This window comes from Panthera uncia, assembly GCF_023721935.1.
Source record: "Panthera uncia isolate 11264 chromosome A3 unlocalized genomic scaffold, Puncia_PCG_1.0 HiC_scaffold_11, whole genome shotgun sequence".
In the NCBI taxonomy this organism is placed as follows: Eukaryota; Metazoa; Chordata; class Mammalia; order Carnivora; family Felidae; genus Panthera; species Panthera uncia.
Genome location: NW_026057578.1, coordinates 83,959,850 through 83,978,671, shown reverse-complemented (window position 1 = coordinate 83,978,671; position 18,822 = coordinate 83,959,850). Strand labels below are relative to the sequence as shown.

Genomic DNA, 18,822 nt, shown 5'->3' with positions numbered 1-18,822 from the left:
TTTTCTAATATTTTTATTTTCAACCTTTCTGTGCCCTTATATTTTATTGAATGTATTTTTTTATTGTAAACAGTGTACAGTGGCATATTTTTTAAACACAACTTTTCAATCTTTTTTTTTTTTAATTTTTTTTTAACGTTTTATTTATTTTTGAGACAGGGAGAGACAGAGCATGAACAGGGGAGGGTCAGAGAGAGGGAGACACAGAATCTGAAACAGGCTCCGGGCTCTGAGCAGTCAGCACAGAGCCCAACGCGGGGCTCGAACTCACGGACCATGAGATCATGACCTGAGCCGAAGCCGGCGGCTTAACCGACTGAGCCACCCAGGAGCCCCTCAATCTGTGTTTTTTAACTGTTGAGTTTGGTCCTTTATATTTATGTTGGTTGTGGATTATTTGGATTTAACTCTTATTTCTAAAAATAAATTTTACTATCTTATATGTGCTTATCTCAGAGTTTCTTAAGAGCATAGATTCAGAAAATTTTTTCCCCTCATTTATTCTCAACACAAGGAAATTTCAAACTTAGGGAAAACATATTCTTTAAAATACTTTGAGATAAAAATATTGAAAGTCAATTGCTCAAACATCCAAGAAAAACAAATCGGCTCGGATCCTCCAAAACATATTTGAAAAGATATTTTTTATGCATACAAGGGTTATCAAAATAAAGATGTTGGCAAACTATTTTTATTTCAGTTCATAAACAACATTCGATATCTGAGTTCTGCCTTCTGATACTCCTGTGGTCTTTTGCCCTTTCTAATGACAGTACAAGAAACCACAGGTCATTTTGTTAAAAAAATAATAATCAAAAATACTAGATATTATGAAAAAGACCTTGAATTAAGTATGGCTTTACTGAGACTAATAAAGAGATGAGAATGATTTATGACTAGGATATCAATGTTTGTAAATTAGAAAGTGTGTTTTGAGGTTATTTGAAAACAAGATGTTCTCAGAAGGAGCTCAGAAGGACCACACTTTGGTCTGAAGTATAATCTCTTTTTGTATTAGGTGGAGGTTGGCCAATTTGAATTGCACTAAGACCCACTGTCTCTAGCATTGCCAACAAAAGGATCTCATATTTCTTTTCAGAATACAAAAACCAAACTCAGTTGTTATACTATATAGGACTGATAATGTTCACCTTATTCCTTCACCAGCTGATTTTTAGGTTTAAAATTATAGACTCTCAGTGTTGGAAGGAGTCTGAGAGCTTTTCCTGTCCAATTGCCTGTCTGATACATGAATGGTGTTTACATAATTCTGCCAGCTTGTCAACTCACCTGTGCTTGACTACAGCTGTAACAGGGAGCTCACTCCCCCCTGAAGCAGCTAGTTATAAAGATCGTTTTAAAAACTGAGCCACAAACTGTCTATCAGCCTATTCTAGTCCTTGGATCTATACAATAAAAGCAGACACTCCTGTCTCAGGACAGCCCTGCAAATGCTAAAAATAGCCAAAGTCTTTCCTTGTCTTGAGATCAAAGAGTCCCAATTCCATAGAATATTCTTTATTATTATTATTATTATTTTTTCCATAGAATATTCTACACAACCTACCATACTTGGTAATACTTTTCACATATTCAGTTTCTCTAGGATCTCCCTTGAAGCGTCTTGGTATTTCATACAATACGCAAATGAGATTTTACCTCTACCAAGTTGAGAGGTTCTGTCACTTTCTTAGTCATGGATATGATACTTCTGTTAATTCAGAAGCCAGAGCCTCTTTGGAAACCACATCACTGTGTTGATTCTCACAGAGCTTACAACATCAGGGTAAGGAAGCTAACTCTGGGTATCTATTGTGTACCAGGCCAGCTGTTTAAGGGCCAGGATTTCAGCCACCACACTGATCTGATCCCAAGTTTGTTCCCACTTTACTTCTCCAACTAGTCTGTTTCCTACATTTTGTTAAGCCACATCTTTCAAAGGACATATTACCTATAATTACAACAACAATAAAGTAAAGGCCATCCTTTTTCAGGGCTGAGTATGAAACGTTAATGAGTCACCTGTAGCCCTGGGGCTGTGGGTTGGCCATTTTTGGTACAAAGTTCCCTTCAGATAATGTAAAAGTAAACTAGAGCCTATTCCCTTTCCAAATGAACACATTTATAAATCAATTAATCCAAATTAATGCTATTTTGTTAATATACTTGGAACATACAAATTAGGGACTGATCTTCCTAAAATATTGCTTTTTGCTTCTTTTGAATGACTTCCCGTTGTCCAAACTCCACCTTCTGTTTGTCATTCAAACCCTCTTCAAGGTCAGTCTCCTATTTTCCCTCCAATCCAGTCTCCCCTTACCCTTCCAGGCCGTGTGAATAGGCAGCAGCTCAATGAACAAGGAGAGAGGTGGGTGTGGGAGTGAGTTGCACAGGAACCAGAATAATGTTAGGATGAAGAAACCTATAGGGGAAAGTCAGAGTGTGGGCCCTAGTCCTGTCCTCCTTGATTGGGTGTTTGGAAAGGACTTGTCTTCTCCAGGGGCCATTTCCTAGAATTGGGAAACAGTTTGGGGAGGGTCTTACTGGGGAAAGGACACTCATGGGGTAAAGGTTTTGGGCTGAGTAAATCATGAGCTTCTTACTTGTTCTCCCTGAATTTCTGGAATCATTTGTCCAGCTCTCTCTTGCAAGAATGGGGGGAGCACATTCTTGGGTAACTGTGATGTAATGCACTAGGTCCAGTAAGTAGACACTCCTCAAAGAGTGTAGTGCGTGTATCAAGTGAGTTTTCCAAAGGCCTGTGAGGAGCCTCCTGAGTCTTTGGAACAGATGGAGGAATTTCTGATTCCTGTGTGATATTTGCCTTTTGTACCCCAAAGTGTAAAATATTTACCTCTTGGAGTGTATATCTTGCCTTGGCACCTATGTTGTAGGGTTCTGGAGGGTATTGACTGGCTATTCTTCTTTGAGTCCTTAACATTTTGCCTATAGTACTGTTTTAATACCCATTGATCCTGATCATTGACCCCATTTGCCACCAGCAACCTCCTTCCTTCCCATCCTTCCTTACTAAAGAGACCTACATAGCTATTGGCATGAAGTATCTATCCCAAAGATAGCTACCTGTTTTGATTGATGGACTGTTTTGCTGACCTTGGAAAAGAAATAGAAGAAAAAAGTCTTCTATGATTTCTACTTTTTTCTGAGGAGTATGCAATAATATTTTATTATGTTGGAAGGCTAGATTGCCACTCAGCACAGGCTGCTGGACTCATTCCCTAACAGGCTGGTGAAATTCAAGAAATTTTGGCAAGGACAGCCATGCCAACTGTCTGTTTACCTAGATAGCCATATGACTACAAAACCAGGCTGGATTTGTATTTTCCCAAGTTATTTCAAAGCAATTGGTAACAGAATTGAACTGATTTACAAAGTGAACCTGGGAAGGTGCCTAGGACAGAACTCTTAAGACAGTTCTGGGGAATGGTCCTTACCCCCCCTCTGCAGCCTGTCTTAGGTAAAGCCACTGCAGCCTCTACCTGTGAGCTCCAGCACACCCCCTTCAGGGCCAGCCCCGACCGGGGCAATCTGCACCCCTCAGCTATTGCCGGCAGCATCCAGACTGGGTAAACTGCCATAGCCTAAGTTTCTGGTATTCCATTGTGAGCTCGGGCTATGCCAATGCTCTCCAAGTCACAGCTTTTCTGCAGTTACTTAGATTTTTTTTTTTCTGAAGATAAGAGGTTTTTATTTCTTGAATTAGGAAAGACTGGAAGTTAACATGAAAACTGCATCACATATAATGTTTAAATTAAATATTAAAGAAACTCCAAACTATGGCAGATAAGGAAGGCCTTTCCAACTGGGCCCAGTTGTTTCATCTCTGACCTGTTCTTCTAATACCCCATCCCAACCAATCACAGCCATGGTGGCCCAAAGCATGCCTTTGCCCATGCCTACTCTCTCCTGACTGAGTTCACTTATTATCTCTTCTGTTTGTGGATTTCCTAGACACTCTACTTCATTGCTAAATTGTCTATTAGAGAACTTATCACATTAAATTGCAATTCCTTCCAGACTTGTCTATTTCCCATGTCTCATATCTTTGTGCTCCTTGGACTTAACAAATGTAGTTACCTATACTGGGACCTCATCAAAATAAAAAGCTTCTGCACAGTGAAGGAAACAATCAGCAAAACTAAAAGGCAATCGACAGAATGGGAGAAGATATTTGCAAATGACATATCAGATAAAGGGTTAGTATCCAAAATCTATAAAGAACTTATCAAACTCAACACCCAAAAAACAAATAATCCAGTGAAGAAATGGGCAAAAGACATGAATAGACACTTCTCCAAGGAAGACATCCAGATGGCCAACCAACACATGAAAAAATGCTCAACTTCACTCATCATCAGGGAAATAAAATCAAAACCACAATGAGATACCACCTTACACCTGTCAGAATGGCTAACATTAACAACTCGGGCAACAACAGATGTTGGCGAGGCTGCAGAGAAAGAGGATCTCTTTTGCATTGTTGGTGGGAATGCAAGCTGGTGCAGCCATTCTGGAAGACAGTATGGATGTTCCTCAAAAAACTAAAAATAGAACTACCCTATGACCCAGCAATTGCACTACTAGGCATTTATCCACAGGATACAGGTGTGCTGTTTCGAAGGGACACATGCACCCCCATGTCTATAGCAGCACTATCAACAATAGCCAAAGTATGGAAAGAGCCCAAATGTCCATCGATGGATGAATGGATAAAGAAGATGTGGTATATATATACAATGGAGTATTACTGGGCAATCAAAAAGGATGAAATCTTGCCATTTGCAACTACATGGATGGAACTGGAGGGTATTATGCTAAGTGAAATCAGTCAGTCAGAGAAAGACAAAAATCATATGACTTCACTCATATGAGGACTTTAAGAGACAAAACAGAGGAACATAAGGGAAGGGAAACAAAAATAATAGAAAAACAAGGAGGTGGACAAACAGAAGAGACTCATAAATATGGAGAACAAACATTTGGTTACTGGAGGGGTTGTGGGAGGGGGGATGGGCTAAATGGGTAAGGGACATTAAGGAATCTAGTTCTGAAATCATTGTTTCACTATATGCTAACTAATTTGGATGTAAATTTTAAAAAATAAAAAATAAAACAATAATTTAAAAAATGTAGCTACCTAGATTCTGTATCAGTCTCTATGTTTCTGCCTTGCTTCCAGCCTGGTACTATACACCTTCATGCATTGGAGGCCTGCCTGAATCTTGATCCAGTTGAAAAGGCTATTTCTAGACCCCTTCTCCAGGTCTGTACCCCCTGACAAGAGTCTGCTCCTAGTGGAGCTGGTGCTGTTCTGAGGAGGTCTTTGACTATTGCCCTGTCTGGAATCACTGGTTGTAGTTTCTCAGCTGATAGATTTGTCCCTCTTAAATCATGCTCAAGCTCCCCATGCTCCTTGGATGTGCATCTTGCACCATGCTCCTTGGCTGGCCATCCTCTTTGTTGAACTATCTTTCAACCAACTCAGTGCTCCCTGTTCTAATCCTGCTGTGTTCTGGCTCCATTTCTCTTCTACCATCAGGTACCATCATGATCTCAGTATGAACCTTGATTGAGTCCATTCATTCATTCAACCATCAACTATCTGCTGAATACTATGTGCAGGAATTCTTCCAGGTGCTGGGTTGCAATGGCGAACAAGACACAATCTTTGCTTTTTTTCCTCAAGAAGCACATGTGCTATGCTGTGCATGGGAGACAATTATTCTTTCCAATGTCTGTGAGTTTTTTGTTTGTTTTGTTTGTTTTACTTCAAGTCTTCACTTGTTTCCAAACTTATAATCTATCTCTGTTTGGCAGTTGGAGGCCCACTTTCTCGTGAGACATTGGGAGCCATTCAGTGTTAAAAACAATACTGAGGCTAACTGGGTTCTCTCTTCCTGAAACAAGAAGCCAAGTCTGTGGCTCCCTAAGCCTTAGTGTGAGAGGTGGAAACAAAGGGAAGACTTGGAACATGGGAAAGGGGCATTTGGAGACAAAGTTTTACAGTCTGTGCCTGGCAACCCAAAAGGGAGAAGATCCTAGACTGGTCACATTGAGCTAAAATTATCCTTTTCAGCAAATTCCTATTTTTATACCAGAAAATATTGTCCAAAAGAAGCAACATAAAACAGAGGGTCTGATTTTAAAATCTTGGGATTCTTAAATGAATGAGATTGGGAGTGAATCAAGAGAATAAATCATTTTTCTTAAATAGATTTTAATGATTTTTTTTTAAACTTTGGAGGACAATTAGTGTCAGGTAAGTATAATGTAAGAGTCCTGTGTGTTCAAGATTTACCTGGCAAACTTATTAGAATGCAGAATCCTGGAGGCACCTGGGTGGCTCAGTTGCTTAAGTGTTTGACTCTTGATTTTGGCTTAGGTCATGATCTCACAGTTTGTGAGATCAAGCCCTGCGTTGGGCTCTGCGTTAGCAGTGCAGGGCCTGCTTGGAATCCTCTCTCCCTCTCTCTCTGTCCCTCCCCTGCTCATGCTCTCTCTTGCTCCCTCTCTCACAAAATAAATAAATAAACTTAAAAAAAAAAAAAAAGAATGCAGAATCCTGGGCTCCCTCCAAGAAATTCTGATTCTTTAGATTGACATTTTGGACAAGATAATTTTTTGTCATGGGTGGGGGCCCTCCTGTGCATTGTTGATGTCTCTCTCTTTCAAACAAATATAAGTAGAAAAATACTACTAGCTTCAGAAAGAACAGTGTGAATTCATGAAAATATGAAGGATAAAATGGTTCCAAAAATCCTTGGGAAATAAGTTAATATCCTGTTCATCCTCATAGAAACCAAACCATACTCCCAAACCATGGTGAGTTGGGGCTATTTCGGGGAACACTGGAAGATTCAGTCTGTTGTGAAATGCCTCCTGAAGCTGTGTTTCTCTTCTGCATGAAATGTTACCTCCTCTGATAAAATGCCTCCCAACATGCTCTGCGTGATAGAACATTTTAAATGATAATAGTTTTTACTTGGTAATAATGCATAAACCTTAGTAAATAGTTGTTTCAATTCATTCTTTGAAATGGTCTAAATATTCCCCTTATGTTACTATTTACATGATTCATTTACTGAGAAAATCTTTTTTCAAAAATGGTGAAGAGACTGCAACCTAATCCTATTTGACTTACCACCAGATCTAATTTACTGGTGTTTCCCCTAGTTAGCCTGCAGGCAACATCTTCAAAGTTTTCCCTAGCCTCTTCCTAGATTACAGGCTTATCATAGACCCAAAAGGAATCATAACTTTTCATCAGGGAAACATTGCCTGTTTATATTCTGCAGGGCATGAGCAGCAAATCTTTTAATGAGACAGGCCATTAGACTTTTACTTGGCAAGGAAAGACAATCTTAATAAACTAGTAAACGACTGTCATTCTTTGACTTATTACCAGGTACCTTAAGCCCCTTATACACTTTGCCTTTAATCTTTGCAACAACCATGCCAGACAGGCTCAGAGACAAGCTCAGGCAAATGTGCCCAAGATCACCCTACAAGGTGGAGGGGCTGGGATTCGAAATTAGGACTTTGACTCAATATCCTGTATTCTTTATTCCTCCATTGTGCTACAATTACAAAGCAGTTGTTCTGGTTGTGATCTCTCAAGGCTGAGTAGGTGGCATTTTAATTTTCATTCGAAAAGAATTTCTCTGAACAGTGACTTGACATGGGTCCTCTCAAATTTGCTCAACCTTGCTGCCCCTTGAAGCCAGGCTGTTTTCCATATAAGTTAGTGGGGAAAAGGCAGAGTTCTCGGCTGATTTAGTGTTGATTTTAGAACTTTATGTTCTGTCTCTTTCCTTTCTTCAAAGATGGTGATGCTCTAATACACTGGAAACCAACACAAATCAAAACCTGATCATAGTTAATAGGGAGGAGCATCATCTGGGCCTCATTGTACATACTGTGTGAACTAGGGCATCCCAGGAAAATGGTTGCCAACCTGAGAAATGGTCCCAAATCAGAAGGCACCAGAAACTGATACAAAATGAGAGAAAAAGAGTTAATGGTCCCTAGGAGGGACCACAAACAAACTGTGCTCATAGACATATCTAGTCCTTGCTCAGATTGGATTCTGTTTAGTGGATGGCCTCTTCCCACCTTCACGAACTGAAATTAGCATTTTCAAGTCCCCACTTGGGTTGTCTCCTCTGTGAAGCCCTTGTGTCTCTTCCTGAATTCACTCCTTGTTCCCTGCTCTGAAATTCTATTGCATTTACACCTGGTTCACACAATTTTGTTCTTTATTCACATATTCTTTTACGTGTTTGTTGGGCTCCTTTCTCCAACTGGATTTTAAGCTCCTTAAGGGTAGCAATGTTGTAAAAGTAAATGGAACACTGATGACACAGTAGGAAGTCAAGAAATACTTGTTGAATGATTCTGATTTTTATACACTTTGGTTGGGAAATCATCAAATTTGAAGGCATTTATCTAAATGAGGACAATCTTTCATGAACACTTCTTTAAGGGGCTAACATTTGCTTGCTCTGCTCTAAAAAGGACGAACTTCTTTTAACCATTTCCCCTAAAGCAGCACCATAGTAGTGATCCTCCCCTCCCAACTGCTAGAGGTTGGGGAAGAAAGGGGATGTATTCACATATGCTGGTGAAAGAGGACTTTGGATGTTAAACCATTTTCTAGAGTCCTAGAGCTCAGTAAAGTTTACCATTTGTATAGGAATCTTTTAGCTCTTGGATGGAAAAAACTCTTTCCTGTAAAACTTCATGGAATTTCTGCTCCTGGCAGGGGCGACAGTTATTCATTGTGGATCTTGAAAACTGTGGCATGGTTATCCAAATGGGCACCAAATAAAGCGAGAAAAGAAAAGACTCAACTACATATTTTAGAATTATTTTTGGTTCCAGGTGATGGGCTGGGCAGGCTGTGACTGGCACAGACAGGACTAACCCTTTACTCAGACTCAGGGGATCACTTCTGATCTAAAAACCTTGTCCTCCAAACCAGCTGCTGAAGAAACAAACGTCAAGTCCAAGACCTTACTTCATATTCTGGATGACCACACGTTCCACCTGCATCTCTGTTTTGCCCAGAGGTGGCTTCAGTCTTTTTAATTGGAGCTTCTGTGTAGGGTCCTGCTGGGGATGGGGGTTTTATGTTTGAATATAGGTCCATTTCTTTCTTTGGATGATTTTGACCATCTCGCCTACCTCCTTTCAATCACCTGGACTTGGCTGAGTAACAAACATATACCCCTAGGGATCCATCTTATCTAAGAAGAGTTCCTTTATTATTATGGGACTCTGAAGTGGGAGCCAACTCTCTGGAGAGAGTTTCCAAAGAGTTCAATAATTTTAACTCAGCTTCCACTAGAACAACAGCTAACATTTATTAAGCACTTACTATGAGCCAGGCCTTCTGCCAAGAACTTTTTCATTTCATTTAATATTCATGATGCTGCTAAGAGTGATAAAGTAGTATTATTACAATTTTACAGATTAGGAAATTGATGCACAAAGGGGCTAAATCACTTGGTAAAGGCCACACAACTAACTGACAGTGAAAGTCAACTTAGATACCCAGGACAGTGCCTGGCATGTTATACATGATCAATGAATATTTGTTGAATAAATGAATGAATGGTCCTGGATCTCAAATCTTAGGGTGTTCATAATTTTGTTGTAGACATATAGCATTTTCAGGTGAAAAGGGCAATAGCACATAAGATGTGATGGGGTGGTGTTTATCAAGGGTCAACTGAGCAGAAAACTGAGCGATGAGCACTCAGGTAAGGGAGATATAAGATGTAAATGAAGGCTGGAGTGGGATGGGAAGGTAGAGGGGACTTGGCTCTGAGCTCTTTTCATTTTTCAGCACATTAGAGGACACCCTTTCTTCTTGGCTTACAGGCCCAGGACTTAAGCCATCAGTCATAGTCCTATATCTGCCATACCACAAGTTTGGTCCTGAGATGTTTCCCTTCCGCCTCCTCATGCCCTTGTGGCCTTAAGGGCATGGCTGTTTCTCTGTGGTATGGTCAGACATAATGAGAAATGCAGGCCCAAACTGCTGGATCACTCCAAAGCAGGGAGGAATCTGGAATGGAGTTGTTAGGTTTGGGGTATTTTAATCATTTCCTGCAGGTTGGCAAGTTCCAGAAGGGTCAATTTTTAAAAGAAGCAGGCGGGTACACTTGAAATTTCACTGCTTCTCCAGAAAGTTTTCATATCTGGTTTCCAGATTTGATGTTCCACTGAGGGGTGTCTGAGACTCAGACATTTCTCAGTGGTGACACTTTTCTGTGACAACCCTAATTTCTTACTTTGGTCCAGTAAAACTTTTCCATTGGGGCACCTGGGTGGCTCAGCTGGTTGAGTGTTTGACTTCAGCTCAGGTCATGGTCTCATAGTTCATGAGTTTAAGCCCCACATCAGGCTTGCTGCTGTCAGCACAGAACCCACTTCAGATCCTCTGCCCCTCTCTCTCTGTCCCTCCCTCACTTGTGTTCTCTCAAAAGTAAATAAAACATTAAAAAACAAAAGTAAAACTTCCATTTTCCATACCCATTGCACTGGCTTACCCTGCTTTTAAGAAAACTGGTTTGCTCCTAACACAGGATGGAAATGTGTTGTGTTGTGGGAGGTGGGCAGAGGGGCAAGTTGGGAGGGAAAACTGTCCATCCTGAGGCCGGATCTCCTGCTCATTTATGAGATGACTCATTTTTATTTTGTCTGGCTTCAGTGCATGCCTGCTAGTTCTTGTCCACCTGTGACAGTATGAGGGATACAAGCCCCAATTAGTGGGGGGCTCTAATGACATGTCCTCCAGTGCCCAGGCAGAATGTGACCATAGTATCTGCCCACGCTGACCATCAGGTCAAACACATTAGCCTTTAGAATGATTCAGTGGAAGAAATGCACTTGGTGACAACAACTGAATATTCAGACAAAGGTTATTTTGGAACTACTCATGCTAGGGGCTGAGGACTGTGTAAAAGCTAACTTAGCCCTGACAGTCCTCTGATGGGCTGAGCTCTGACATACTGACAGCGGGAGGGAGCAGCTGCACTGACGCAAGGGTTCCCACCCATGGTCACACGCAAGAACCTTCCCAGGAGGCCTTGCAACCACCAAAGCTAGGGCCCACTCCAGACTTGGCTTCAATTGTTCTGGGACGAGTCTGGGGGCATCATAATTTTTTTTTTTTAAGTCTTCCAGGTGATTTTATATGTAGCCAGAAAAAAACCACCTGCCATTAAGGATCCAGAGAAGGAGTGTCTGAAGAGTTGGTAGAATACAATCCCACTCCTGCCTCACAATCCCCTTGGCATAGCCCCCACCCTGCTTCATCAGTTTTCCATTTTCTCCAGGATTATTTCCACCATCATATTAACAAGCTGCAATTTCTCCCATTCTAAACAAGACTCTCCTTATACTCCACATTGCCCTTTAGTTACTGCCCTATTGCCCTGCTTCCTTTTAGAGAAAAACTCCCTAAGATGTGCTTTCTGTGTGTGCCATCCAATTTCTTTCTGCACAATTCCTCCTAGACACAGTCTACCCAGATATCTCCCGTCACTACTGCACAGACAATGGCCCTATCTTACCATCCAGACATGCAGGTGTGTTCAGCTCTCACCCTTGCTCAGAGATGAGGAACCTGGAGAAGCCCAGCACAGGCATTCCCGATACCCTCTGGGGTCCAGCCTACAGCTGGCCCTGCGGAGCTGGGATCAAAGCTCAGTGAACAGAATGCAGAATTGGAAACTTCCCAGGGAAATGAGAATGACAATAAAGCCTTCAGGAAAGGGAAAGTGACTTACACAGCGTGTGGTGGTGATGATGACAGAACTGGAGATGAAAGAGAGACCATCGTTCATGCTGACCTGAAGCGCTGCTTTCCTGCAATGACAAAGGAGCCAGAGATGCTCAGCAAGGTGTACAAAGAGCAGGGGCCCATGAGCTGACACTGAGGTCCCCTGTAAGCCCTGCTCCTCACTACCCAGGGGAAAGACTGTGGTCTCTTCCCCTGGGGCCTGTAAAATGTAGAGGAGGTCTCTAGGGCCCATCAACTGTAACCTTCTAGAGACGTCAGGATACCCTTGGCTAGTGTATCAAGGCATTGCATTCGGCCCTTCTTACATTGCAGCAAATTGCATTGAATGGGAAAAGCCTGCTGCCATTTAATTCACCTGTCACATTGTCATAGGAAGAAGTGTTCCCCAAACATGGCTCGAGTCTATGGGGATAAACTTGTCACGCTGTAAACTTAATGTTCTGTTGTTATTATTGGGGCTATCAGTAACTGATTCTGATGAGGGGGTTTGTGACCATCCTGGCAAACTCACGGAGGTACAGCAGTGGGTGAGTTACCTTCCACCCACCTTCCATCTCTGTGAGACTCACTGAAACCTGAGCTTGCATTTTGCTTGTACTTGGCCGTATGGATACAGGGTTAGTTGGTGGAATCAGTGGACTTGGAGACCAGTGTTAGGCAACCAGAGTTGGAGGCTTTACCATGAGAACAAATGATCGAAAGCAGAATTTAGATGAAAATGTTTAGTATTGTTTCCTCAAGACCACCATTCTATCTTCAGCCTGCTGTAGACATGTTTACAGAGAAATGAGTTTGTGTTCTCTGACAAACACAGCTTCTCTGCTTCCCCACATAGTTCTTTTCTTGCTTAGGGTACTAATTGTCTTCCTTCTGTTGAATATTTTCATCACACTTCACCACCACCTATTATAATAGCACTGCCATGGAATTTCCCCCCATAAATTAGTTCACAGAACCTTGTGCAGTCTGGGTGAACACCTGCAGAGGCTCAGAGGAAGGAGCACTGAGCTTGGCCTCAGAAGGTCTGAACCTGGGGTCTTCAACCAGCTCTGGACCCACTTAGCCCCTTTGAGCTTCCTTTCTGAGCTTCCATATCTCTAAGGAGGAGATAATCATCTAGCAGGGAAATTACGATGACGGGGCAAGGTAAAGTTTGTGAGAGGGAAGTGTGAGAGCTTTCTAGAAATGTAGTTGTGTGAGATACACCTTTATTCAAATCTAGACAGTTCCACTACTGCAGTGTGACCTTGGGCAAACTACTTAAATTCTACTTAAATTCTCTCAGCCATAGATTCCACATCTGTAAAACTGGGATGACGTGAGTACCTGGTTCTTTGGGAACTTGGGAGGATAAAGTGAGATCCCCTTTGTGAAACATTTGTCCTGGTGCCCTGCTCACTGTAAACATAGGCACCATCATCATTACCTGGAAAGGTCTAGACAAAGACTGCATTATGACAATAAAGAGAGACGTTTTCTTCTCCCTCTGTCCCCTCTACCTTCTCTCTCCTCCCTGGCTGTGAGGTTCAGTTGCTGGTGGAAACTTACATGCCAACTTCTTTTAAGATAGGTGCTGGACACAGCAAATAAGTATCTTCCACAGTGAAGGGCTTCTCATCTGTAAAAAGGAAGTCACTGGATTAAGAGGAGTGAAGTGACTTTATAATTTCATATTCAGTGACTCCTAGAGACCGACTCCTGGGAGACACTAGAAAAGCAGTAACTATTTGAAATAGAAACTAGCCTTGAGCCATAAAATCCACTAAAGTGAACGCACTTACAGTCTCCTGCCAGAACACTAGTCTCTGACTTCATACATCCAGATGAGTCAATCAGGGAACAAATAGAAACTGAGCTCTTACCATAGACCAAGCATAATGAAGGGGAAACCAGAAGATACAAGACTGGTCCCCAGGGGAGCTTCAGGTCTGAGTCTAGTTTGAGAGAGAAGTCATATTCATGGAGAAGGTTTGCTGATGCAGCATTGTTTACAATAGCCAAGACATGGAAGCAAACAACTTAACTGTCCATCCATGGATGAATGGCTAAAGAAAATGTGGCATATATATTATATATATTATATATATATATATATATATATATATATATATGGTATATATATATATTGTGTGTGTATATATATATATAGTGTATATATATATATCGTTGTGTATATATATATATATATACACAATGATATATCGTGTGTGTGTGTGCGCGCACACACACACACAACATATATCATTCAGTCATAAATAAAGTAAATCTTGCCATTTGTAACAACATGGATGGACCTGGAGGGCATTATGCTAAGTGAAATACATCAGATGAGGAAAGACAAATATCATATGATCTCACTTTTTTTGTTGAATCTAAAAAAGAAAAAAAATGAACTCATAGATTCAGAGAACAGATTGGTTGTTGCCAGGGTGGGGGTGGGGGTGGGGGATGGGCGAAATGGGAGAAGGTGGTCAGAAGGTACAAACTTCTAGTTATCAAATAAATCATGAGGATGTAATATACAGCATGGTGACTATAGTTAACAATACTGTACTGCATATTTGAACGTTGCTAAGATAGCAAATCTTAAAAGTTCTCATCACAAGAAAAAACTTGTAGCTATGTATGGGGATGGATGTTAACTAGATTTATTGTGGTGATCATTTCGCCTTCTACACAAATATTGAATCACTATGTTGTATATCTGAAACTAACATAAACCTATTTATCAATTGTATCTCAATTTTTTAAAAAAGAAAAAGTTTGCTGACATATTAGAAGTGGCTAAGCCAAAATATCATTTGACTTCAGGAGACAGAGAGCTCCCTTTAGGTGGGTGATGTGGTGAGGCGACAGGAAACACAAAACCTGAGATGTACTTTGGTGAAGAGAATGGCAAGAGGAATTGCATGAGTAAAGGCACAGCACAAAGAAGACATATGCCAGGGTAGGAGGGAAGTAGGATTTGAAAAGATCAGTATAGGAAGAAGTTTGAGTGAGACTGAGGCATTTGGACATAAGTCTATTAGCCATGAAGAGATCTTTGGAGACTTTGGGAGAAAAACTTGAAGTGATGATTTCGGAAGTTTCAGCAGATGCAGCTGTGAAAGATGGATGAAAGTGGGGGGACACTAGAGGTGGGAAGTTCTTGCTCTTATTCTATGGGTTGACTGGGGAAATCTTAAGCAGGTTTCATCTTGAGCTCCTTAAAAATGTCATTGTGTCCCAGGTTCTGGGGCCAGAAGCAGGGCTGAGAAGTTACTGACTATAGTCAGTATATAGCACTTGTTCCTTCATGATGCAACATTTAAGGGTGCATGCTCTGTGCCAAGAATTGCGGTAGGACCTGTGGGTGAGATGGAGATGAATAAAACGAGTCCCTTTAATCAGCTGTGAATATGAATGCCTGCACTAGAAGACAGAAAGGAATACATGTATAATTGAAGGACAGTATTCTGCTATTGGCATGTTATGAAACTGATGTGTCTAATGACATTGGACTGTGGCAGACACGAAATGCTTGCCTGAGTGGGGATTAGGAAGCCTCGTGCCCTCCATGCCTGGGTTGAAGGAGCAGAGCCACTGGGGGTGGGAGTTAGAGGACACGTCTGAGTGCTAAGCACTGTATCTCCATAGAAGCAGGAAGAAGAGGATGGTCCGTTACAGTCTCCTCTGATGTCTAAGCAAATTCTCAAGTGGTGAAAAGTTAGGTTATTCCAAACCATTCATTAATTTGTTCATTCATTCATTCATTCATTCATTCTTTTGTTCATTCATTCAACAAATATTTATTAAAGACCTACTTTGAGCTAGAGACATAGGCTTCGAGAAGAGAAACATGGTCTCTGATTTAATGGATTTTATAGGAGCTGCGGGGGGGGGGATAGTTATTGAGTACTTTCATTTTTATTGAAAAATATATTCTTTTGAATGTCTTCCACATGTCAGGGCCTTGCAATGAACAAAACAGATGAAAGCACCTCGCTTAAGGAGCTGACATGCTAGTAACTACACAAGTTACTATTTCATTATAATTGTGGTGAGCGCAAAGAAAGAGAAAGAAGGTCAGGAAATGCTTCCCAGAGGAGAAGCCATATAAGCTAACACCCATTGTCAGGTGAAGAGGACATGGAGTGAGGCAGGAAGCCCTGCAAATGTCCTGGGGCAGGAAGGAGCCTTTTAGCTTTGAATGCTAAAAGGAGGTCAACAAGGCTGCTGAAGTTGAGTGAGACAGTGATTCAAAATGAGGCTAGAAAAGGCAGCAGGGCCAGATGATCAAGGCCTTGTGGGCCATGGTGGGGCGACGGGAAGGTACTGGAGGTCCCTCCTCATATTTAGAACTAGCATTCGCAGATTACGGAATGTTGCTGGGGCAGTGGAGGCATGTTGAATGGAATTATGAAGCTTTATGGTGACAGTGGTGGATCATACAATCCTGAACTGAACATTTTTATTTTCAAGGTGTTTCCCAGTCTCTGGTGACAATAATGGCAGTGAGACTCTCCCAGGGCATCCTGTGTGTCGGTGCTCTCCATGCACTTTGAGCGTACTACATAATCGAACTTATAACCTGCTAGCTGTGCTCCCAGGAAAGAATATTCTTCCCTTTATTTTATTTATTTATTTTATTGATTTTTTTAATTAAAAAATGTTTATTTTTGAGACAGAGAGACAGAGAGAGAGAGAGAGAGAGAGAGAGAGAGAGAGTAAGTGGGGTAGGACAGAGAGAGAGAGGGAGACACAGGCTCTGAGCTGTCTGAACAGAGCCTCACGCAGGGCTCGAACCCACAACCTGTGAGATCATGACCTCAGCCGAAGTCGGACACTCAACCGACTAAGCCACTCAGGTGCCCCACTTCCCTTCATTTTAAAGGTGAGGAGCAGACGTAGAGAGGTGAAGAAACTTGCCCAACATTACCCAGGGGAGCTTGGATCCACACCTAGGTGGTCTGGCTGCCACCTCTTGATAAGAGCCATGCGTTATCACCTTCTACACGATCTTGTGAACTGAGGCAAGGCAAGGGCATTGGGCGCATTTCCCAGATGCAAAATGGAGGCTCAGAGAGGCAACAGTGACCCATGGTTGCACAGCAAGTCAGAGGCAAAGCCGGGACTAGATGTGAATTCTCCATTATTCTTCCCTTGCCAAGAGCCTCTCTATTCCAGGAAAGGCTTATATTAGACAATAAACCAAACTCAGGACAGGCATGGCTGACTAGAAACTGTATTTATTTTCTCTTGGCCATGGCTTATCCTGCTTCACATGCGCTAGTAATACCTGGGAGTGCAGATCCCTGCCCATGGAGCCACGGGGTAGCCACAGAGTGGCCACAGGAGGCCTCGTGACTCTTGGCTGCATTCTGTGGGAAGAGCTGGTCACACAGAATGGGCATCCAAGTCAGAGACACAAGGGAGGCTCCGGGCCCAGTATGCCTATGTGGCTATTAGTGCCCAAGCCACTTCTAGAGCTTTCTCTGAACAGCTCCTTCTCTGCCCTCCATCCCACTGGAAGGGGGTGAGAGGACAAGACTGGCCTAGGTCAATCAGTTGGTTCTTTTCCCCTCCCTTCATTTTCCTTTCCTGCTTAGGAGACCAAATATTTCTGGAGCGAAGCAGAAGAAAACCTCACTGGGAGGACTGAGGACACTTTGCTGAGGCTGTGGTGCAGCCTTAGCACTGCCTTCTGTCAGTTTATCAGCTCTGTGCCTGTGGGCCTGCTCTGGGGAGCTGGCATCTTCTGCTCTGAGAGGGATTGTTTGATTTGGAGCCTGTTTTCACTTTACCACAAAAATGAGTGACTTTTTTTTCTCTCTTTCTCTCTCTCTTTCTAAACAAAGAAGGGCCATTTGGTTTCCATAACGCAGATCATCTGACTTCTTCCTGGAACGTCCTCTTGGGAAGCAGGGCACAAAGCCTTCCCCCTCGGCTGAGCCACGTTTGGCTCAGGGACCCTGCCAACCTTGCCGCCACTTCTTCCAAAGCCAGTGGTGTTTATGGGGCCATAAGCCACCCCAAGGATGACTGAGTCCCAGCTCCTCTGTCCAGTGGGCAGCCATTTCACTGTTCGTTAGCATTGAGTGGGCAGGGGAGTGGAGACCAGGACCTAGGAGACCAGCGCTTGGCTTGTTGGCAACAGGGGGAGAGAATTAGGGAGGGGTGGGAGTTTGAAACCAGAAGTTAAGGGAATTTTTAGATGATCTGTAAATATAAATTTCCTTGCCTTTTACCAAAGATATTTCAGAATTCAGTGCATACACTCGACATAGGTTAATCTAAAACACTTGCTTATAAGAGTCTAATAATAGAACAGAAGCTTGATTTAAACCCAGGTTTGGGGGATCAATGAGTATCATTATACCAAATTGCCAAACACCCAAGGCTTGAGAGCTGGGCATCCCTGAAGATGAGTACAGAGGGCACAGAGGGGGGCAGAGTACACACACACACACACACACACACACACACATCTGTATTCCCACAAATGTGTATATCCACTACATCTAAATCCATATCTATATGTTTATTCTGATTCTGTCTGACACGATACTCCTGGCCTCATTTGACATTATTATTATTCATTATTTACAATTTGGGAAACTGGCTCAGAGAGGTTAGTTAATTGAATCAGTGTTGCACCACTAGTACATGTCAGGGCTGAAAGTCAAACCCAGGTTTTGTTGAAATGATTTACCCAAGGTCAACCCAGCTAGTTTTTTTACAGATGTAATTTAAACTAGTTAGCCATCTTACATTGTCATAATGTCACAGCTAATTTTGTGATATAGCTAGCCTGAAGTATACTAGGAGCTAAGTCTTTTTATACCTGACCACTTTGGAGGCAAATGGTCAAGATGCTCCATGGGTGAGGCTGGATAATCGTAGGAGGCATGTCTTCTATGAGAGGGGAACAGGAATTGAAAAGCTCTGTGGTAAGGTTCAGGTACCTTTTGAGAGACAGTGATCTACTGTAATGAACCCATGTTCCAGAATCA

General features: G+C 42.1%; 1 protein-coding gene across 1 annotated transcript in view; it reads right to left on the bottom strand.

Moving 5' to 3' along the window:
- The window catches only part of ANTXR1 (ANTXR cell adhesion molecule 1), a 221,261-nt gene that overhangs the window by 105,082 nt on the left and 97,357 nt on the right, over positions 1-18,822 (bottom strand). Inside the window, exons 11-12 of the mRNA XM_049651578.1 lie at positions 13,379-13,448; positions 11,817-11,895 (exon numbers count right to left, since the gene is read on the bottom strand). Of these exons, the coding sequence (XP_049507535.1) occupies positions 11,817-11,895; positions 13,379-13,448 (149 nt within the window). The remainder of the gene's footprint in view (positions 1-11,816; positions 11,896-13,378; positions 13,449-18,822) is intronic.